Source organism: Peromyscus leucopus, chromosome 23 (assembly GCF_004664715.2).
Source record: "Peromyscus leucopus breed LL Stock chromosome 23, UCI_PerLeu_2.1, whole genome shotgun sequence".
NCBI lineage: Eukaryota > Metazoa > Chordata > Mammalia > Rodentia > Cricetidae > Peromyscus > Peromyscus leucopus.
Genome location: NC_051082.1, coordinates 45,446,766 through 45,470,346, shown reverse-complemented (window position 1 = coordinate 45,470,346; position 23,581 = coordinate 45,446,766). Strand labels below are relative to the sequence as shown.

The following is a 23,581-nucleotide window of genomic DNA, read 5'->3' as shown; positions in this document are numbered from 1 at the left end:
AGTGCTTGCATCCAACTGTGATGAGCCTGTGCATGCTAAATTCGGGGAGGCCCCTTGTGACGATGAGAACAAGCAATCAGAGGGGTGGGGAGGTTTCTGTAAAGCTATCAAAGGAGAGACCCCGCTGGCTGCAGCTGTCCAGTGGTTAAAGATGACGGCAGAGACCTCGCAAAGACCTCGGGGCAAGACGTAACCTGAGAGTACAGTACACAAACTTTAAAGTCTGGGGCTAAAAAAACATGGGGACTGGAGGATGGCTCGAGTGCTTGTTGTATAAGCTGTGAGGACCTTGTTCCAGTCTCTAGAACCTGCATGAAGAGCCAGGTATAGACACCCACACATGCCTATAACAGCAGCACTGTGGGGAGAAGGGGGTGGCACAGGTGGATCACGGGGGCTCGCTGATTGCCAGTCTAGACCCTGAAGTCCTCTGGCCTCCCTGCATAGACAGCCAGTCACCTGCACACATAAGCAGAAAAAATATGGATCTTTTTTTAAATGTAATTTATTTATTTTTATTTTATTTGCATTGGTGTTTTTCTGCATGTATGACTATGTGAGGATGTCAGATCTTGAGTTACAGACAGTTGTGAGCTGCCATGTGGGTGGCTGGGATTTGAACCCAGGTCCTCTGGAAGAGCAGTCAGTGCTCTTAACCACTGAGCCGTCTCTCCAGCCCCGGATCATTTTTTTTTTAAAGTTGTGTGTGTGTGTGTGTGTGTGTGTGTGTGTGTCCAGGAATGGCGGCACACACCTTAATATCAGCACTGTGAAGGCAGAGGCAACTGTGGGTTTGAGATGAGCCTCGCTTACACAGTGAGTTCCAGGTCCATCTCCAAAATAAAGCCAAATTATAAGGAGTAAATCAGTGATGGCGTGGGAACGAGAATAGGTCTGCCACCTTTCACGGGCTGAAATACGGCTGTCGGCGGAGCACTTGCCTTCTGTACAAGAAACCTGTCACCTAGCACCTGTGAGCTGGAGGACCATTCAAGTAATCCTCAGGTACATACTAAGTTTGAGGCCAGCCTGAGCTGCATGAGACCCTGTCTCTAAACACAAAAAGAAGATTTTAAAAAGCTATGCCAAACAGAGGGACATGACCCTAGACTCTATGACGGCAGGGCACACAACGAAATGATCTAAGACCAACTCCACTGTAGGTGTCCATGTTCTCTCCACTTTCTCTAAGACCATGGTTCTCAACCTTCCCAATGCTGAGACCCTTTAATACAGTTCCTCATGCTGTGGTGACTCCAAACCATACATTTATTTTCATTGCTACTTCATAACTATAAGTTTGCTACTGTTATGAATAATAATGAAACAGATACACAGGACATCTGATATGCAACCCCTGTGAAAGGGCCATCTGCCCCCTCCCAGGGGTCATGACCCTATGTTGAGAACCATGGCTCCAGAGGCTTCCCTGATGCATCACTTGGTAAGTTAAATGCTACCTTGACCTTAAAGGGGCAGGCACACTCCTAACGGACTCCTGGAGAGTCACTTCTGTCCCTAACTTCGGAGTAGGCTGCACCAGTCCCAGGAAATGGCCCGAGCACATACTTGGGGTGTGCCAGCAGCTGGTAGAGCGCATGCTTGTTGTCATCCAGGCTCATCATGGCCACCAGGAAGCACCTGATCACCTCCCAAGCCTGCCTCCGATAGTAGGGCTCTGTGTTGGCACTTTTCAGGCAGTCCAGGGCGGTTCTCAATGGCCTAGGACAAAAAGCACAGAATGTATAGTGTGTGCTGTTGCTGTCTTCTGGGGAGAGCCGAGCAGGGCAAGTCTACAGGCAACACAGCGAGAGCTCGGAAAATGCAGACAGTGAAGAAAATAAGGAGCTGCGTGGCTCCAGATAAAATGCACAGGAACTCCAGCTTTAAAACTTTACTTTTATTTATTTTATTTATTATGTGTCTGTGTGCATCTGTCTATAGGTTATGCATATGTTAAGTACAAGTGTCCACAGAGGTCAGAGGGTGACTGATTCCGTAGAGCTGGAGTTATGGGCAGCACCTTGGATGCTGGGAACTGAGCCTGCAGCCTCGGCAAGAGTAGCAAATGCTCGTAAGTGCTCAGCCAGTCCCCCAGCCCCTCATTCATGGTTTAATGACCAATGGGAGACAACCAGAAGTCAAACTGGAAGGTCTGGTGTGGCAGGCTGTCCTCTCACACACCCAGCCAGGTCTGAAGCTCATGAGCTTTTGAAGGTACACATGCTTGCCTGCCCTAAAGTTGAAACCTGAAAGATGGCTTTCTTATGCTTTTACTGCTCTTTGAAAGAGAAAGCCATCCATCCACCAGCTCCCCCAAACCTACACATCTGCATGCGGACACACGCGCACACAGAAAAAGAAACAGAGACAGAGAACACAGAGGTACAATTTTATACTAACTCATTTCCAAAGAGCCAGGAAGGAGAACAGGAGGGTTAGGAGAAAACTGGGCCCTGGTATACCAGGGGTGAGAGACAATTATAGATCTGAGTTCTCAATGGCCCTGGAAATAAAGCCCAGCAAGATCCCAACAGACCAGCAACTCAGGTGAGCTGGTCATTGGGCAGAACTCTGCCCTCACTCAAGGCTCTAAACTCCTGCTTAACACCATTCCACTGGCCCACGAGCATTATGCAAGCTCCCTCCCCAGCCAAGCAGATCATCAGGTAACTCCTGGGCTGAGAGAGAGTCCCTCCCTCAACATAGGCTCACGCACATATTTTATACTGAGATCAGTCTTCTCAGAGCAAAACACAATCCCCTGGGCAGCTCCTGACTTTACCTTCTCCATGGGAAGCTGGAGGGAGGCTTTGCAATCAGAGAACTCCACAGTAATGCTGGGGCCTTGAACTTCAGTCACAACATAGTGCAGCTTCTGGGACTCCTTAAGCATCTTCCTGTTGCTGCCGCCAAACTTCCCGAGCACGCGGTAGGCCACGTGGGAGATGCTGTCTGCAGGGTTGCGCAGCGTGCGCCACAAAGCCTAAAATATGAACAGACTTTCATTGGGAGCTTGGCCGGGCAGCAAGCTTCACAGTTTGTCAGACGTGAGGACTCTTCCTCCTGCAAACGCCCCCCTTCTTGGGGAGAAATCAATGTTAACACAGTCTTACTTGTTTTCCTCCAGGGAAGTTCTGTCTTCACTAAACAAACATATGTTGGTGCTATTTTATACAAAAGAGGTCACAGATAAATAAATCAAAGGGTTGGGATGGAGAGATGGCTCAGCAGTTAAGAGCACTGGCGGCTGGCTCTCCCAGGGGACCCGGGTTCAGTTCCCAGCCTCCCCACGCTGGCTCGCTACTCTCTGTAACCCCAGTCCCTCTTCCGGCCTCCTCAGACACCGCACAAATGTGATGCAAATACATGTAAGCAAACACTCATACACATAAAGTATGTGAATCTTTAAAATAAAAGGTTCAGGAGTCAGAGTGAAAAGCTACAATTCTCAGGTATGAAGTGGGATGAGGCTCAGGGTGACCTACTGAACATTCTTGTCCTGGATTTTTTTCTTCTACTTAGAAACATGACAAATAAATAATTCCATCAGAGGAGGGTAAGGGTATGGTAGGGTCCCTGAGAGCCGGGGAAAAGAAAAACAGAAAACAGCCACAAGGGCCAAGCAATGCCCTTAAATATACATAAACTTAACCACACCTCTCCTGCAACCCCTCCTTGCTCAGAAAGCCATCCTGACGCACAGCGAGGCCACCATGTGGGTGGTTTAGTCTCTGCCAAAATGCTTATGTGAGACCTTGTTACATCCCCAGAGTGGCTCTCCCTCCACATCCGGGCCATCTTTAGACCCAACCTTAGGGTTTTACGATGACCAATAGAATAATGTTAACACAAGCCAGGCTTGTTGGTGAACACCTTTAATCCCAGCACTTGGGAGGCAGAGGCAGGTGGATCTCTGGGTTCAAGGCCAGCCTGGTCCACAGGGAGAGTTCAAGGACAGCCAGGGCTACACAGAGAAACCCTGTCTCACAGAACCCAAAACAACAGCAACATTAGCACATTATGAGAGACTAACAAGCAAAGGTCACATAAAGTCCACCTCTGCTCTGCTCAGCACTCGCTGTCTTGAGGCCTCAGCATGCTGGATCTGTGTTTGTAATACCGTCTGAAGCAGGACTGGAGGGTTAATAAGCTTAGCTGTGCTCTGCCCAGCAAATACTTGTACAGCCTACTGCAGAACACTGTGTACATTGTCCATTCGTCCCCTCATCTGAATGACTCATGTCTCAAAATTACTGTTGTCCTGGTTTTAGGTCTATTTTCTTAACTTCCATCACAACACTCATTGGTGGGAACCAGCCAGATTCAAGCTTAACACGGAATCTTGGTGCATTTCCTCCCACCAAGCAAAATCCAGTCTCTCTCATGTTCTTGCAAGTCAAACCACTGAGGATGGGCTGTGAGGCCCCTGCCTCAGGGAGGAGTCTTCTGCTTCTTAGGCGGGTGAGGGCAGCACCAAGGCTCAGTGGGTGATCAGGAGAGACAACACTTGTCTTGTGGGTTACTGGGCCCCCAGAAACTAGGAGGGACCTTTAACCTCACCTGAGGGTTCTCGTGTGAAGCAAACTGAGGCCCAGCACTCCCTCAGCCCCAGCAGCCACCCTGCTTCCACCCTCCCTGGCTGGCCACACACGCACAGGTCAGAACCGATGGCAAGGCTCTCAGAGCAGGCCCTGCAGCCTCCCCTGATGGGGGCCCCGTGCCATCTTCTTTCAGAGATCACCTCAGGCTGGGCAGGGAAGGTGCCAGCCGGCCCTCCAATCCGGCTAGTCTAGAGACGCCTGTGTGCAGGAGCTGCTGAGCCTCCACCATGGAGGGCTGCCTGGGAACCCTACACTAGGGGGCAGGAGTAAAGAGTTCCCTGCCACCAGTGACTACCAATCCCATCATAATCACTGTACAAAACAAAGTGAAAAACGGGATACTTAACACCTCATTTGGGGGATAGGGGTGAGACAGGGTTTCTCTGTGTGGTCCTGGCTGTCCTGGAACTCACTCTGTAGACCAGACTGGCTTCAAGCTCAAAGATCTGCCTGCCTCCCAAGTGCTGGGACTAATGTATGCCACCACCACCCAGCAACATTTGATTTCTAATGAACAAAAAAACCCCCTAAGACTTCAAAAAAACATTGCATTATCTGTTCTTTTTCTCTTGGGATGAGGCGGGGAAGGCAAGACGCCCATCAGCTGCCCTGCAGTTTAATCGTTTTACTATGAAACCGAAAGCATGTGGATACAGGCAGGTTCTCTCTGGGAGCATCATCAGCTATACAGCACCCATACCATCTGCCTTCTCACTGGCTTATGGAGACTACACTAGCGATAAACACTGGTTAGTACATCCCAGGGCTCGGCAAGCAAGCATCACACAGTCTGCCTCTGACTGAGTACAGTGACTCCTTAGGACAAACTGGAAGTGTGAAGAGCTGTTGCCCCCTGCTGGTGCAGAGGTGGAAGTACACTTACCTGCATGAGCTCTGCACGCACAGGCTGAATGTGGTCATAGAGGAAATCCGGTTGCAGGTTGTCTACACACAACTCCAGGGTCCTCAGGCCTTGGCTGACCAATGTCTGAGAGCCATTGAGGGCAGACACCAAGGGGTCCATCAGCATGGGCAGGTAGGGCAGCAGGGAGCTCAGCCGCACCGGCACTGTGAGACACAGCTCCACAAAGAGGTCCTTCATGTGCTGCTTATGCAGGCCACTCTGCAACATGTTCAGGCCTGGAGACAGGGTGGGAGGGCAGGTTACTTCCCTAATGCATCCTAACGCATGCAACGTCAGCTGCTCAAAGTCACAAGCTGTAACAGACAGCCTGTTACACCTCCTGGGATGGATCTAGGCAAAGAGAAAAGAACCAGACCAGGTGAGGGCTGAGCAGGTACAAGGGCCACCTGCTGGGGGATGGTCTGTATGGCAAATGTGTTGCTCTGATTGGTCAATAAATAAAACACTGATTGGCCCGCGGCTAGGCAGGAAGTATAGGCAGGACTAACAGAGAGGAGAAAAGAATGAACAGGAAGGTAGAGGACAAGCTGCCAGCCGCCGCCAGGACAAGCAGCATGTGAAGACACCGGTAAGCCACGAGCAAGATTTATGGAAATGGATTAATTTAAGATATAAGAACAGTTAATAAGAAGCCTGCCACGGCCATACAGTTTGTAAGCAATAAAAGTCTCTGTGTTTACTTGGTTGGGTCTGAGCGGCTGTGGGACTGGCGAGTGACAAAGATTTGTCCTGACTGTGGGCCAGGCAGGAAAACTCTAGCTACAGCCACCCAAGGTATACAGTGGAAAACTCAGAAGTATTTTACACTCCACACCATTTGTACAGAGGTAACACTGCAAAAAATGTAAATAAGGCCTTGACATGACAAGTCCTATGTGGTTTGATTATAGAAACTAATAAAAGTTATTTTCTAAAATGGGTGGGCTTCCTAGCACCCACCCACCTCCCATGAGCTGTACCAGGCAGAGAGCATGAGCCCAGCAGTCAGTCAAACAATTCCCGTCGAGACACTGCACTCACCTTGGAGGAGGTTCGGGAGGAGAGGCAGAAACTCCTGATACAGGAGGTCATGGCTGCCACCTCCTATGGATCGGAAGAGGGCACGGAGCAGTAGGAAGTAGTTGTAAGGCTCCTTGGCAGTCTGCGCCAGCTCCATGGAGCTGTTCACAATCTTGTGCAGGTGAGGCTGTGCAGAGGGGGGAGGTCGGTGAGCACAGGGAGGAGTCTCCACACCCTCCGACGAGAGCTCACACAACACTGCCATCAGCAGCATGAAGAGCTTCTTTCATTGGGAGCAAAAGAATATAACAACCGGGTGGTTTCGGCTATCTAGCTATGAAAGATCCACTTAGCAGGTTCCCAGATTTCTGTACCGTTACCTGAGGATGGAGTTTTCCTCTAGGTTTTTGAGATGGGGCCTCATGTAGCCAGGCTGGCCGCAAGTGTGCTAAAGTAGATGAAGCTGCCTTCATCCTACTGCTCTACCTCCCAAGTGGCGGGTCACACACTAGGCCTGCACCCTCGGCCTTGGCCCTGAATTCTCACTGTCACCTGGCAGAGCAACCAAGCGTTACTGAGTACGACCTGAACTACTGTTGGCATGCAGCCCTCATCTGCAGCACACCGAATTTAAAGAGCGTTTACACATGTAAAAATGGGGTCACTTGCTGGGTGGTGGTGGCGCACACCTTTAAATCCCAGCACTCGAAGGGAGAGCCAGGTAGATCTCTGTGAGTTCAAGGCCAGCCTGGTCTACACAGTGAGATCCAGGACAGGCACCAAAACTACAGAGAAACCTTGTCTCAAGAAAAAAAAAAAAAAAAAGAGTTGCTGCAATTTCTGTTCAAAAATGAAAACAATAAAAGCCCCAGCACCCCAGTGGCCCTCAGAGCGGGGTGCACATACTCCAACCCCAGTGACCCTAAGAGCGGTGTACATTACCTCCAGCACCCCAGTGGCCCTCAGAGAGGGGTGCACATTACCTTCAGCATCTGCTCGTTTTCAGCTGCAAACAGGGACACTGAACCAAAGACCAACTTGAACAGCTTGAGGTACAAGTTGGAGAGTTCCACGTTGGAGCCCATTTCTGGCAGCCGGTCCAGGAGGTACTCTACCAGGATTGTAGCAAACAGAGCCGAGGTAGTAGGATTTGCCAAGAAGGAGTTGGCAACAATCTGTCAAAATAAGAAATGCCCATGACAAAAATAACCCCCTTCCCCAAAGCAGCTGCAAAAGGCAAAGTAATGAGTTTCCAAACAAAACCCACTGGTCGCAGACTGCTGAGAAAACTAACCCTGCCACGTGAGACAAGCCGTGTCTCCTACCAGCAGAGCACAGAGCTTTAGACCTGCTGTTCCCCTGCCCACCATCCAACACTGACTACCAGAGCACAGAGCTTTAGACCTGCCGTTCCCCTGCCCACCATCCAACACTGACTACCAACACACTAGACGGGTCACCATCAACACTGACTAACAACACCGTTAGCGTCTACTCTTGAAAGGAGCCTGCCCGAGGCATCCGGAAGGCTTGAAAACTTTCTCAAACATCATTACCAATACTCCCCTACAAACACATCCTTGGGTACATCGGTTTTTTTTCCAAAGATTTTTATGTATACAGTGTTCTGTCTATATGTATGACTGCAGACCAGAAGAGGGCACCAGATCTCATTACAGATGGTTGTGAGCCACCATGTGGTTGCTGGGAATTGAACTCAGGACTCCTGGAAGAACAGTCAGTGCTCTTAACCAATGAGCCATCTCTCCAGCCAAGGGACAGCATTTTTTTTTTTAAAGCTTCAAAGTAGATGAGTAAACACAAAACATTCAATATACAGAAAAGTTAAAGTGAATGCGGAAAGAATATAAAAGGGGTTGGCAAGATGGCTCAGCAGGTAAAGGCAACTACCACCACGCCAAGTTCCATCCCTAAGCCACATGGTGAAAGGAGAGAACTCACGCCCACAAATTGTCCTGTGACCTCCAACACACGCACACGCACACATGAATATAAAAAGGAGTTATTACCTGAAGAGCGTAATTCTTTGAGATCCTTTCTACCATGTAAGGGACTGTAGTCTGGAAGATCTCCTTGAACGTCAGGGGGTTCATCATGGTGAAGACACCAGCAAAGTGCTCCAGCACCTCCTTTTCCTCTTTCATCCTCACAGTCTGGCAGTTGGCTACTCGGATGTATGTCTGTCCATTTCCTGCGATCTGGACCTAGAATGGGGGAACCACCCCGTCGTTAGAACGGAGCACCTTCCATTGTATATATATTTCTTTACAAAATCACAAGATACACACTTAAAACGGGGCACTGAATTCAACAATAAAGGCTATTATCCTCCTTCTAAATCACTATTCTTGCCTCAGTTTTGAAAAAAAAAAGAAATTAGGTATTTACATCAGGAAAAAAAACAAAACAGTGAGTAAACTTAAGAAGCCCGAGAGGCAGCTCAGAGGGTAGAGAGAGGTACCTGACAACCTCCATTTGATAATAAATAAGCCCCTTACCCCCTAAAGGGCTTCTGTCAGAGTACTTCACCACAGTAACAGGGGAGGGAATTAAACACCAACAGGCATGAAGCCTGGGTTTGATCCCCAGCACACATAAACCGGTGTGATGATGCACGTGTGCTATCCCAGCACAACGCAAAGCTGGGCAGGCCACGCAACAACAAAACCAGACCCGTCCCACCTGGGAGTGACGTCCAAGACCCGTTCCGCCACTAGACCCCGTTCTAAGGGAACCTTCCACACTCAACAGCACGGTTTGCAGCCACTTCATACCTGATAAATATCCAAGGCTTGCATTGCATACTTCACCAGTTTGATGTAAATCTGAGTTTCTTTGGGTTGTAACTGCTTGTTAGGAATAAACTGAGCTTCTAGAAGAGAGAGAATACATTAAAACCTGGCAAACACACCAACTGAAAATGCTGTCGGTCTAAAAGGTGTAAGAGTAGAATTACCACCAGGTGCTTTACACGACGTTATGCCCCACGTGATGGTCTTCACTCCGCAGACCAAGGTCTTCACCAAACTCCGGCAATCTGTGACTTGGAACGTTTGCTTATCTTCCTTGTCCTTTTCTCCTTGCTTCTCAAATGGAGGCACAGGGGCCGGGGTCACTGGGGTAGCTGGGGTAGCTGGGGTTGGGGGTGGAGGAGGGGCAGGGGCAGGCACAGGGGCTGGGGAAGGTGCTGGACCAGGGGCAGCAGGGGCCGTGGGCACCCCAGGCAGTGCGGCTTCTGCAGCTCCCAGTTCAGATTGAGGCTTGCATTTCTTAAAAATGGCCGAGAGCTGGTACCGGGCAATGGTGTGGAACTTGAGGACAAAAACCTAATGGCAAAAGAAATTAGGGTCAAGGGAAGGAGCCAAAGTTAACAGCCAAACATCTGAAACCCTCTGAGGTCATCCTGCCTGTCACTAAACGGACGCCGGAAGGGATGACTGCTCAGTCTGGAAAGTGCCTGCCTTGCAAGCGTGAGGACTGTTGCAGTTCTCAGAGCCCACGCAGAAGAGCAGGGTATGGCAACATGCTCTTGTAAGCCCAGCTCTGGGGAGGCAGGCACAGCAGGGAACTCGGGGGCTGCTAACTAGCCAGCAGAGGAACTACAGACCAACAAGACCTTGTTTTAAAAATACAAAACACGCCGCAGAGATGGCTCAGCTATTAAGAGATCATACTTCTCTTCCAGAGGACCAAAGATCCATTCCCAGCACTCACGTGGGATGGCTCAAACTGTCTCAAACCAGCTCTATTGTAATCTAAAACCAGGCACACATGAACATATGCACAGGACACGGACACACACACACAATTAAAATTTAAAATTAAATCTTTAGAAAACCCAAAACAGAGCCAGGCAGTGGTAGCTCATGCCTTTAATCATAGCACTTGGTAGGCAGAGGCAGGTGGATCTCTGTGAGTTCAAGGCCAGCATGGTCTACAAAGTGAATTCCAGGACAGCTAGGGCTACACAAAGAAATCCTATCTTAAAAAAAAAACCCAAAAGGCAAAGAAAAGAAAAACCGTAACATACAGTAGGTGGCCCTTGAGGACATCTAAAATGGTCCTGCGGCCCCACACACATATGCACAGAGGTCAACAGCTGCTGGTTTCCGAGCTGGGTGAGCAGGATCCAGCTTTGACTCAAGACTGTTGGAGTGGCGCTCCAGTGCCATGGAAAACCTTTCATCCCTCCCCAGCACTGACACTAACTGGGGTGTCCCCAGGCTGGGGAACTCTCGGGAGCCCTGCCACACAGATGATGACTATCCCAAGACTGAATGAAGAGAAACAGAGAGAGATAAGCAGCTTCCGAGCATGGCTGCCGGCAGCAGGAGGACCCAGGGTTTGAACAGTGTGGTCTAACTCCCAAAGCCAATTAACAATGCGTAAGATAAATCAAAGCAGCGGGCACCTCCAGCATCCTCATCAAGACATCTCTGCCATTGCCGCTCTCCTGCTCACTCTTGGAGCGGATGCAGTCTACCAGGTTCAGCAGGAGTTTGCAGGACATGGTTTGGATGCTACTGGGCAGGGACTCATCATCGATGTTCTTGGCAAAGAGCTGGACGGCGAGGGAAAGGTCACTGAGGGGCAGGTGCTGGCGAACGTGATGCACAAGGTCAGCAAGTGTGCTGTAGGCGAGGGGTCTGCAGGAAGAGACGCCATCAGTGTATTCCCTGTAGTCACTGCTGGGACTGCTGGGCTAAGGGAGGAGGGTCCAGAGGACCTTAGTGTCCACCCAGGCCCCTGTGCCTCTGCCTCTCCCAGCTGCTCAAATGAAAGGCCCAATCTTTCTCGTCATGCTTCACTCTACACACTGAAAAGCTAACTTTCATCCAAGTCATAAAGACTGTCCCAGTCGGCTCTTTTGGCGCTGGGATAAAACACTCTGACCAAAAGCAACTTTAGGGAGGGAAGGATTAGTTGGCTTACAATTCTAGGTCACAGTCTTATCACTGCAGTAACCCAGGAAGGAATTCAAGCAAGAGCTTGAAGCAGCAACAATGGGGAGCCCTGCCTACTGGTTGATACTCAGTTAGCTTTTCTACAACCCAGGATCACCTGCCTAAGGATGGTGCCACCCACAGTGGACTGGACTCTCCTACTAATTAGCAATGAAGAACATGCCCCATAGACATGACCACAGGTCAATCTGACAGGAACAACTCTTCATCGAGGTTCCCTCTTGTTAGTCAGGGAACTCTCTAGATCAGCTACTAACAGTTGATGGCTTCTTGGCAAGGACAAATGTTCTCTTTAAGGCAGCAGTTCTCAACCTGTGGGTCAGAAACCCTTTGGGGTTGAGCACCACTGCTCTAGACTATGTCAAGTCAACAATAATAACTAACCAGGAAAATACCTAACAGGTACTGGCAGATACACTAACCACAGCATAAATGATCACCAGCTTGTTCATGTACTGAGTGGGGCTTGTTGTTCAAACCGTGGGCCAGACACGGTGGTGCACACCTTTAGTCCCAGCACTCAGGAGGCAGCAGCAGGTAGATCTCTGTGAGTTCCAGGCCAGCCATGGCTACAGAGTGAGACTATCTCAAAATGTTAACTAGTTAATAGGTTAATGTTCTACACGTTATGACACTGTATGCACATACATTTCCTGGGTTATCAAATCATGCATGTTGTCCACTGACCTCTACACCTTGGTACGAGTGCATGAGCACACACATACCAAATAAATTCCAAAAGTGTTTTAAAGAAGCTTTTTTCTTTTTTTTTTAAACAACCTAAGCACTTGCGCACTTCCAAACCTGCTGTCATTCTAAATCCAATAGGTGAGTAGGGTCCAACGGCCTCCATTAGAGCTCGCCCAACATGCAGGTGATCCTGTCCCTGGCCATCATGCCAAGCAGGCCTGCATCCTGGATCTAATGATGCTGTACCTGAGCGTCTCTCGTGCCGTGTATCCAGAGCCAATCAGGATGGATTCATCAAACAGCTTGTCCATGCAGGGGATGAACTCTAGGAAACACAGGAGAACATTAAAGACTGCATAGACCTTCCAGAGTTGTCAGCCTGTGACCTGTTAGGCGAAGAAAAGGGCAGAGAAAAGACCAGAAAGGCACCGCAAAGTGGAATGTTGGTTCTACTGGGTCACAGGAACCACCTGCCCACAAAGACACCACCAGGGTAATGTCTTTTGTTAGAGAACTGACCAAGACAGGCTGGAGAGACAGCTCTAAGCTCACAACCAACATTTCCTGCCTCTGGTCTCCTGCAGACTCCTCACCCCAGCACACAGACAATTGTAGCTACAGTTTTCCTGCCTTGCCCACAGTCAGGACAAATCTTTGTCACCCGCCAGTCCCACAGCCGCTCAGACCCAACCAAGTAAACACAGAGACTTATATTGTTTACAAACTGTATGGCCGTGGCAGGCTTCTTGCTAACTGTTCTTATAGCTTAAATTAATTCATTTCTAGAAATCTATACCTTGCCACGTGGCTCGTGGCTTACCAGCATCTTCACATGCTTCTTGTGCTGGCGGCATCTGGCAGTCAGTCCTTCTGCCTTCCTGTCCTTTTATTTCTCCTCTCTGTTAGTCCCGCCTATCCTTCCTGCCTAGCCACAGCCGATCAGGTTTTATTTATTGATCAATCAGAACAACTTGACATACAGACCATCCCCCAGCACAGCCAAGTGCAGACCATCTCAAACACCTGCACTCAGGCCCATGGTCCTAATCATCCTCTATGCGGACCTGCTGGGTAACGCCACAAAGAACCCAAGAAGGGCTCCCACAGGACATACAGAACATCCCACAGCAGACAATTAGTAAAATAAGTCTTTAAAATGGAGGGCAGATGGGTGCGGTGGCACACACTTTTAATCCCAGCACTCGGGAGGTAGAGGCAGGTGGATCTCTGAGTTCGAGGCCAGCCTGGGCTACCGAGTGAGTTCCAGGACAGCCAGGGCTACACAGAGAAACCCTGTCTCAAAAAAAGCAAAACAAGACAAACAAACAAACAAAAGAAGTTAGCTCGGTAGGAGACAGGTGTTCGATTCTCAACACCAAATGGCAGCTCACAATGACTCCAGTCTCAGGGATCTGACACCCTCTTCTGGTCTCTGCAGACAACAAGCACACACGTGGTGCACAGACCATACAGATGCAAGTAAAATATCAACACATCCATGCACATCAGCAGTAAACAAAAGTTAAAAAAAAAATTAAAGAACTGAGAAGCCCCAAGGCAGCAATAAGGAAAGAACAGGCATGCCAAGACCCTGCAGAACCTTCAGGAAGTCACTGGCCCCAAAGTCGGCAGAGGCGACACAGGCCTTCAAAGAAAAGCTAGCCTTACGGTTTCTCAGCTCCGTGGTGAGGATGTGCTTGGCAGCGATGAGAAGCTCCTTCCTGAGGTGCGCAGTCTCCGCCGGGCAATTGGAAAGCAACTGTAGCATGCCTTTCACCATCTGCTGAGAGTACTTGGTCACTAGCTCCTGTCACAGCAAGGAGGACAACAGTCATACTTGTGTGGGAGGTGGCAGAGACACCAAGTCCTATCGCGAATCGTCAGGCCTACTAAGCAAGGACCACCCAAAAGGTTTCAGTGTGGACATGTGTTTGCACAGAGCCATGCAGCCAGCGTCCTTCTGAAAATATGACAGCATGGACAGATGGCCTTTCATGTGGTGTAAGTGTGGATGCAGTGTTTGAATTGCTTTACTGTTTACAAATTTCCATAGTGAATATGCATTATTCCATTAGAGAGAAAATAAATGCTAAAGCCTGTTTAAAAAATATTCAGGGTGGGAGCTGGAAGATGGCTCAGGGGTTAAGGGTGATGCCTGCTCTTCTAGGGGTCCTGAGTTCAATTCCCAGCCACCACATGGTGGCTCACAACCATCTGTAATGAGATCTGGTGCCCTCTTCTGGCCTGCAGGCGTTCCTGCATGCAGAACACGTGATAAATCTTATATAGAAAAATTAAAAAAAAAAAAAAAAAAAATCAGGGCTAGAAAGATCTCTGTGAGACCACCCTGGTAACCTAATAAGTTCCAGGCCAGTGAAAGCTACAGAGTAAGAAGACACTGGCTCAAAAATCAACCAGTCCTCTTAGTCATCCTTCTAACATGAGCTGAGAGTAATGACAGACTGACGGGGATGACTCTGAGGAGCTCTCCACAGTCTCTGCCTGACTCAACACCAAGGGACAAAACCTTCATTTATCTGGTCCTGGTGGTCAATGCCCACAATCCAGCACTCTGGAGATTAAGATCATGGGTTGAAGGCCAGGTTGGGCTACACAGTGAGACTGTAAAGTAGTTTTTATTTTAAAACAACTGTTAAACCCTTACAGAGTTCCCTGTCTCCAAAACCCAAAAGCCTTAGAAACAAAACATAATTCCACTGCAAGAGATCAGAATTACATTTACTCCATACTTTAGAAGAACTGTTGACTGCCTACCCAAAAACTTTATTAAAAAATTACATAGCTTGCTAGGCAGTGGAGGTGCACGCCTTTAGTCCCAGCACTTGGGAAGCAGAGGCAGGTAGATCTCTGTGAGTTCAAGGACAGCCTGGTCTACAGAGTGAGATCCAGGACAGTTAAAGCTACACAGTAAAATCTTGTCTCGAAAAACCAAAACGAAACCAAACAAACAAAAATATTATATAGCTTAAGCCAGGTTTGATGTTAAAAGCCTGTGATTCCAGCTCTTGAAAGGCAGAGGCAGGAGGATCACTGCCAATTGGAGATCGGCCTGTTACCATGGCGAATCACGGCAACCGGGCTGTGTAGTGAGACCACATCTCAAGGAAGAAGATGAGGTTGGGGGAGCAAGAGGACTCAGGAGGTAACACCACTCACCATGCAAGCCTGGTGACCCAAGTTAGGTCCCCAGAACCCATTAAGGAGGAAGCAGAGGACCAGTCACACACTTACACACAACAAAACTTTAAAAAGATAAACTAAAATGTAGCCTAAACGTGGGAGCTCAGGTCCCCTTTCCTTCCTTCTGACTGAAGAGAAGCAGTTCACTCATGACACCTCAGCACTCCTGCCTAGTGAAAGACGGCAGACACGAGCTGCAGGCACCACACTGGAGACACAGCCCTTTGAGAACAGACCAGGCAAAGCTATGGGGACAAAAAATACACATAAGGTCTGCCAGGAACTGGAGATGCCGGGACAACACTGACTACAATTGGCCACGAAACTTTAGGGGGACAGAAGCCTTCTATACGTTAACGGCTGACTGGGAGCCACGGTCAACTCAAGGACACACGCACAGAAAATGAATTTTACTGTCTGTAAACTACAGTCACGTGGAGAGGGGGGAGAACTCAGGGCTGAAGTGCTGCTGTGCTGGAGAATCAGAGGCCAGCTTGTCAGAGCCTACATCAACTCTAAGTGGGCATGGCAGCAGTAATTCCACCCTTGGAAGGGAGAGACAGGATCTGGAGCAGGGTGCTGACAGGGCTAACCACACAATGAGCTCTGGGTTTGACTTAAGAGACCCTGCCTCCAAAAGAAAAAGATGGAGAGCAATCTAGAAGATTCCCTACACCAACCCCTGGCCTACATACACACATTACCTGCACACATGTGCATTCATTTATATACACATATACACACATACATCACATACAAATACACACCTACTCAAAGTGCATGCGCACAAGAATAAAAGCAAACCAAGTCTAGAAACTTACCTGGTAAATTCTGATGATATAGGCTAAAAAGGACAATGTTTTGATCTGAGCTGCGATGAAGTCAGCATACAGCTCCTTGTTGTACAGCTTATGTTGCCTGGGCAGGAAGTGAATACAAGTCCCACATCAGTCCTTTAGGTGACTTGGAATTAAGCACCTAGAGCAACTACTAAGCCTTGAAGTTCCCTCATTTCCATACAGACCAAAAGCACCACTGCACATAAATGCATCTACTTTTATGCAGTTTCAAATCACATGAAAGGCTCAGTGGTTAAGAGCACTTGCTGTTTACAAAGAACCCAGGTTTCATTTCCAACATCATGTTGGACAGCTCATAAGCTCCTGAAACTATAGCTCCAGGGGGATCTGATGCCCTCTTCTGGCCTCCATGGGTATTGTACTCATGTGCACATACGCACACATACACAGAATTTTTAAAAATAAAAGAAAAATGCCATACCATAGCACTCCTAACTAATATGGATTTCCTATCACCCATGCTGCATGACCTGCATCCCTCAGGGCACCTGTGTGCTTAATACAAACTCTGGGGATGGCTGGAGAGGGTCACTCCTCAGATGCTCCTCAAGTACTTCACAGTCAGAGGGGCTGCATGTCAAGAGAGGATGTCCTTAAGGAATGCTATTTGGTTTAACACAAGGATGGATCCAGTGGGCCTGGTCCTCCCGAGCAGGGAGCCCTGGAGGTCAAGCCCACTGTCAGTTTTCTCAAGGACAGTCAGAACAAGCAATGCCTAGTGACCCTGGGGAAGGAACTTCTAAGAGAGAAAACAACCTACTAGAGCATCTTTTCAACTAAGAGGCCTGTGACATGGCTCAGCAGCTAAAGGCTCCTGCTGCCAAGACTGACAACCTGAGTTCAATCCCTGGGACTCCCAAGGTGGAAGGAGAGACCTGACTTCTGCAAGTTGTCTTCTGACCTCCACAGCACATGCTGTGACATGGGCATGCACACACTCACATCCACAGACACACAGAATGGATAAAACAATCATGGCCACCACTACTCCAATACGAGTTTAAAATAAGCCCAAATGCACTTGGTTTCAGCCCATTGTTAACACTCACAACTCTCACATCTCAAGAATGGGGGCAATGGCAATTAATAGTTGGAAAAAGCACCGTGGTGTCAGCTTCATCTCGGTCTGAGGATTGCTTACCTGGCTTGTGCAGAGACCTGGATTGCGATGGTATTCATGATCAAGGGCACAAACTCAGCAACGACACTGTGGATGTTCAGTTTGTACAGCTGAAAGGCAAACAGTGGAGTGCAGGGCTTTTACAGTCGTCTACCACAGAATGATCTGGCACACCACAGAGACAGCAGGATGCATGCACTGCATCCACGAGCATGTGGGCTTCATGTACATCTTAGTCACTGAAGGAAATCAGACACGGACTTTCACATGAAAGGGGTACACATACCTGGTACATTAGTACAACGATGATGGGCAGTTCGGCCAGGACTTTCAGTGAAAGTGATCCTCGTGGAATGATGGAATGCTGTGCGATGTAGAGAGGAAAGGCAACCATCAGCTCTGTGGTACCTACAAGTCTAGCCAGTCCCACTAGGGGACACTGAGCCGACACCCTGACACATCCTTGCCAGTGTCTGTGGAGGGCCCAAACTAAGTACATACAAGTGTTACTTCACAGAAGGCCAAATCTTGCGGGGAAATCCAAACAGATCAAATCACCTAAGAAATCTGGGGGGTTGGGGAGTTGGGTATTTCTGTGAGAGTAGGAAGCCTGGTTTGGAGACAAGGTCTCCCTACATACTCTTGGCTGACCTCAAACTTATAGTGATCCTCCTGCCTCTGCATCCGAAGTGCTGGAATTGTGCGCATGCAACACCAGGCCCAGCTGTCTGGTTTTTGAAAGAGTCTCACTGTGTAACCCAGGCTGGCCTTGACTGAATTTACTGCTTAGCCAAGGTGAACTTGTAACTCACAGCAATCCTCCTGCCTCAGTCATGTACCACCACATTCAGTCTGTTTTTGAGACAGAGTTTCGTAATGTAGACTAGGCTGGCCTCAAACTCAGAGATTCCCCTGCCTCTGCCTCCCAAGAGCCAGCAATAAAGGTGTGTGCCATCCAGCCCAGCAACACACCCAGCTCTTTAAGCCACTATCTGACTTAAACACACAAGAAAAACTTCAAGAGTCCAATTTAGCCTACAGGTTTTAACAAAATTTACATGCAGAAAAAAATGCTTATAGTAAATCCAGGAGAGCTGAATGAGCTTATTAAGGACTCTTAAAACATGAAGAAGGGCAGCTGCATGCACACTACCAGCGAGCAATGGACTGAGCTTTGCTTAAAATTCAGTTTGGTTCTCCTCAGCACAAGCTGAGGCCTTGTCTCAGTATAAGCACAAGTGCTAAAATGCCTCCTTTGGGCTGTCACATGTAGCCCAAGCTGGCATCCAACTCGCTATGCAGCTGAGGAGGGCCTTCAACTGAGCCACACCTCCCTAGTTCTAGGACTGCAGACATGTACCAACATGCTCAGTTGACCCAACGCTGAGGACAGAGCCCAGGGCCTTCCTGCATGCGGGCAAGCATTCTTCCAATAGACACAGGCCCCTAGTCCCAGTACAACATTCTTAACTCGGCCCCAAAAATGAGTCACGGCAAAAGGTCACCACATCTCTCCTACGTGACCGACGACACTCACATTACCTCTGCAAAGCCCGAGACACAGATTTCCAGATAAAAACAGGAAAAACAAGGCTAAAGGGAAGGTTCACCAAGTTTTAGAGTCAGGAAACCAGAGTGGGGCTGGGGCCCATCCAGGTCCTCTGGCCCAGGGGACTTCAATTTTACCTATAGCTTCAAAGGACTTCTAACAGATCAGAATCTCTCGGCCCCCATGCCTAGCCTGCTGCTCTTGCCAGCAAGAGACCCCGGTTTCCTCGGTGGGCTGGTCTTTACGGCCAGATATCATGGGTGGCCAAGGTGGCAGGACCTCCTTGTGCCTCCAGGTTTAAGGAAAGAGAAATGAGAAAACCAAATGGTCTAAGTTATCTCATTTCCCCCTCTACCAAATAGAGACGTCATGGATTTGGAGAGAGAACACAAAACACGAGACACAGCTGTTAGCAGGAGGGGAGGAACACCCACCGTCCTGGTCTCGCTGTCCTCCCGCTCAGGATTGACCTTCACGGCAATTGTCGTGATCATACCAACCATTTCTGGTGGAGGCACTGTGTTCTCAGGGATCCCCTGAGGATTCTCAAAGTAGCGGTTCTGCACAGAAAGAAGACAGAAATGGCAAACAGTGTGTCATGTGGTCTTTAGTATTCCCCATCCTAAACACAGAAACCCCACCTCAGTCACTTCTTCAAACTAAAACGATCCAAACTCCCTTCGGGACAGGTGGTAAATAAATGAAGATAAGCAATAAATTCAAACTTTAACAAAAACATACCACTACTTTGGGAAGCTCCTTGTAAATCTGTTTCACAAAATCCAAAAAGTGATGAATCTAAAACAAAACAAAACAACAAGCACTTCATTTTAAGATCATACTTGCAGGGCAGTGCAGGCTTAGGGGTAAAGGAGCTTGCTGTTCAAGGCCGACACCTCACTGAATCCTGAAGACATGCCTGAGGTGTCGTCCTCTGACCTCCACACATGTGCCTAGGCACACTCGCCTTCCCCACCCCACAAATATCTTTTTTAATTGACATTAAAAGGTAAGGAATTATCAAGCAAGATACAAATGGGCAATGGATATAAACAAACAAAAAACAAAAGAAAGAGGCAGAAGAAAAATAAGACCAAAAGACACTGATGAATGGAAACGAGTTTTCTCTGTCAGAAACAGTCAAGGGATGAGCGCTAAGGAACGACCATTACATGTTCTTCAGAAAACAGTGAGCTGAGGGTTGGCTGTTCTCGGAGGAACCAGAATGGGTTCCCAGCATCCATGTATCTGGCAGCTCACAGCTGCCTACTGTAACTCCAGTTCTGGGAGATCCAGCACCCTTTTCTTATCTTAGATGGCAACCACATACACGATAAACATCCATCAGAGCACACACATATTTTAAAAATAAAATTAATAAATACACATGTTTGAAATGGTGCAAGAGTAGAGACTCTTATACCACAAAGGGAATCACACCAACCAGGCTTCCCAGAACCAGCCTGGGGACACATGTGAAGCGCTAGAACGGTACTCTGACTCAGGAGTCCTGCTTCTGCCAACCTAGTTAATTAAATAGCCTGATCAATAAACAAAGAATATTTGGCAATAGCCATTAAAAAGAAAATTTGAACTGGATGGTGATGGCACTCAGGAGGCAGAGGTAGAATCTCTGTGAGTTCAAGGCCAGCCTGGTCTACAGGACAGCCAACCCTGTCTCAAAAAACAAAAAACAATGAAAAAATGGAAAAGACTTTAAATGCCCAGAATTATGATCATAAAAAGAAAATCAAGGCTAGAGAGGTGGCTCAGGGGTTCAAAGCAGTTCCTGCTCTCAAAGAACATGAGGTTCAGTTCCCAGCACCCATACTGGGTGGCTTACAATCACCCATAAATCTATCTTCAATGGATGTGACATCCTCTTCTGTCCTCCATGGACACCTGCACACATGTCAATTATAGGGTAAAGAACTTGGCTCCCAAGAGCTACAACTTACCCAGCATCGCTCTGCTACTGGGGCTGGAGAGCTGAGATGCAAACCCAGCTCCAACTTCAGAATCCCCTTAATCCTTACTCAAAAGAAAATGGCTAGAACTTCCAGTCCATCACACAAGAGCTTGGGCTGACCCACCACCCTGGTCAGGTACTGCACTCTAACTACTGAGAAAATTCAGGGAGATATTTGTGCATTTGCACAAAGAGAAATTATAAAGACAGCTCTAAAAAGAGGGAAGGTAGTGGAGTATAGAGCAGGAATATGCTCAGAGTGTGTTATGTACTTTATGAAAATGCCCTCATATAACTCTGCACAAGACAGGAAGGAGCAGGGGAGAGTAGAGGAATACAAAATCTCCCAACTAAGGCTCTATTTTCTACACAGTACTTGTTCAGTCAATTCAAATAAGGGAAAAGGCCATGTGCTCATATAAGGGAAAAGACCAGTGAGCTCATATAAGGGAAAAGGTCAGCCAGCTCATGTAAGGGAAAAGACCAGTCAGCTCAAATAAGGGTAAGGGTCAGCAAGATGGCTCAGAAGGTAAAGGTGCTTGCCACCAAGCCTAACAATCTGAATTTGATTTCTGGGACCTATATAATAGAAGGAGAGAACCAACTACCCCAAGTTGACCTCTAAATACCAAGCATGTGCCATGTCACATATGTACACACACACACACACACACACACACACACACACACACACCACGCACACACACACACACACAGAGAGAGAGAGAGAGAGAGAGAGAGAGAGAGAGAGAGAGAGAGAGAAATAAATAAATAAATAAATAAATAAATGTAATAACTTACTTCTTGCGTGATTGGTGGCCTGAACTGTTTGTGCAGCTCAATAATTATTCTTAGGCAAATAAGAACATTTTCTTCATTTTCAGTCTTTAAATAACAACAAAAAAATCAAGTTATATTTCTGAAGACATTTTAATCTCAAGATTAAGACAAATTGTTGATGGGCATAGTAGTACACATCTTTAATCCTAGCACTTGGGAGGCAGAGGCAAGCAGAGCTCTTTAAGTTTAGGGCTAGCCTGATCTACACAGTGAGTTCCAGGAAAACCAAGACTATATAGTAAGACCCTCTCAAAAAACAAAAAACAGTCTAGGCATTTTCTGCATGTTTCTCTTCCTGAATCAATCAGCTTGCATTTGATTTGCTGATAAACACAGTTCCAAGATACAGAGGTCCTAGACAGAAAGAGCCATGGTCTTGATGGACCATCTGAAGAGCATCCCAACGTGTTAGAGGAACTCTGGGACAGGTGACCTAGCGTATAGGACAAAGGTAAGTCATGCCATGAATTACTGCCTCTTCTACCCTTTTGATACAGGGTCTCATGAATGCTAGGCCTGGCCTGAACTCACTACATGTCTAAGGATGACCTTGAACTCCTGAGTGCTGAGATAGCAGGTGTGCTTCACCTAGCTTGGTTTGTGGTACTAAGGATGGACCCCCAGGGTGTCGTGCATGCTATGAAGCACTCTGCCAGCTGAGCTGTACCCCCAGTCCTGAATTAACTTTGTTTTGTTTGAAACAGGGCCTTACTGTGTAGCCCTGGCTAGCTTGGAACTCACTATGTAGACCAGGCTAGCTCAAACTCACTGACAGCAGTCAGCCTCTCTCTTCCAAAGCTAATAGAGAGGTGCACCACCACAAGCCTGAATTGACGCTTTAATGGTTAAATGATATCCTATCTGAAACAAACAACCAAAGTGGTTCACTACTTGGAAATACAGGTTGCACATACCTGATCCAAAAACCAAAACCTGAACTGCTCTAAAATCCTAAACTTTTTGAGCACCAGACAAGATAACACAACTAGGAAAACTAAGCCTGACTTCACATAATGGTTTTAATCAAAACACGCAGATGCTGTAACAGTAATTTTTGAATTATCATGACCGAAAAGCTGACTCATTAAGTTTACATTTATAAAATATATTTATATTAAGAAAAAAGAAAAGAAAAAATATTTCGTAAAATTACTTTTGAGCTATCTGTAGAAGGTGCCAATGATATTCTGACAAACTTCACATTCAGGTTCAGACTATAGCCCTAAAATACCCTATTCCGAAACTCAAAATAAAATAAAAATTCCAAACACCCATTCCCAAGTATTTGGGGTAAGGGGTGCTCAACCCATGTTGCCAAAAGACCAAGAAAAAATAATCAGCTACTGAGCAACCACCATGGACTGGACCAGGTGAGGGAGCGACCAGACACATTCTACCCTGGAGGTCACCGAGCCTCAGAAATCTTATGCAATGTGGCCAATGTGGTCAGCTATGAATGGCAGAGCTGAGATAAGAACCCCAGACTGTCTCCTAAGGAAGCTTATCTTCTCAAGGCCCAAGGCCCAAAGGGATTCTAGACAAGAGAAAGCAAAAAAGATTAACAAAAAACATTCACCTAGGAATCCCAGGTCTTTCTGTACATGGTGGCCCATGCCTTTAATCCCAACCACTTGGGAGGCAGAGACAGGCCAACCTGGTGTAAATTCCTGGCAGGCCAGGGTTACATAGTGAAACCTTGTCTCAAAAAAAAGAAAGGGCAAGGGCTTGGGGATTTAGCTTAGTGGTAGAGCGCTTGCCTAGCAAGCCCAAGGCCCTGGGTTCGGTCCTCAGCTCCAAAAAAAAAGAAGGGCAGGTGTATTGGCATACACTTTCAATCCC

General features: G+C 47.7%; 1 protein-coding gene across 1 annotated transcript in view; it reads right to left on the bottom strand.

The window, feature by feature from the left end:
• Positions 1–23,581, bottom strand: part of LOC114707583 (transformation/transcription domain associated protein) — a 97,475-nt gene that overhangs the window by 62,506 nt on the left and 11,388 nt on the right. The window contains exons 6-22 of the mRNA XM_037198542.1: positions 21,704–21,787; positions 19,675–19,731; positions 19,368–19,493; positions 17,671–17,748; positions 17,406–17,494; positions 16,226–16,322; positions 13,872–14,010; positions 12,450–12,528; positions 10,961–11,195; positions 9,506–9,875; positions 9,324–9,421; positions 8,559–8,753; positions 7,512–7,703; positions 6,550–6,715; positions 5,488–5,744; positions 2,786–2,986; positions 1,570–1,793 (exon numbers count right to left, since the gene is read on the bottom strand). Coding sequence (XP_037054437.1) covers positions 1,570–1,793; positions 2,786–2,986; positions 5,488–5,744; positions 6,550–6,715; positions 7,512–7,703; positions 8,559–8,753; positions 9,324–9,421; positions 9,506–9,875; positions 10,961–11,195; positions 12,450–12,528; positions 13,872–14,010; positions 16,226–16,322; positions 17,406–17,494; positions 17,671–17,748; positions 19,368–19,493; positions 19,675–19,731; positions 21,704–21,787 — 2,687 coding nt within the window. The remainder of the gene's footprint in view (positions 1–1,569; positions 1,794–2,785; positions 2,987–5,487; positions 5,745–6,549; positions 6,716–7,511; positions 7,704–8,558; positions 8,754–9,323; positions 9,422–9,505; positions 9,876–10,960; positions 11,196–12,449; positions 12,529–13,871; positions 14,011–16,225; positions 16,323–17,405; positions 17,495–17,670; positions 17,749–19,367; positions 19,494–19,674; positions 19,732–21,703; positions 21,788–23,581) is intronic.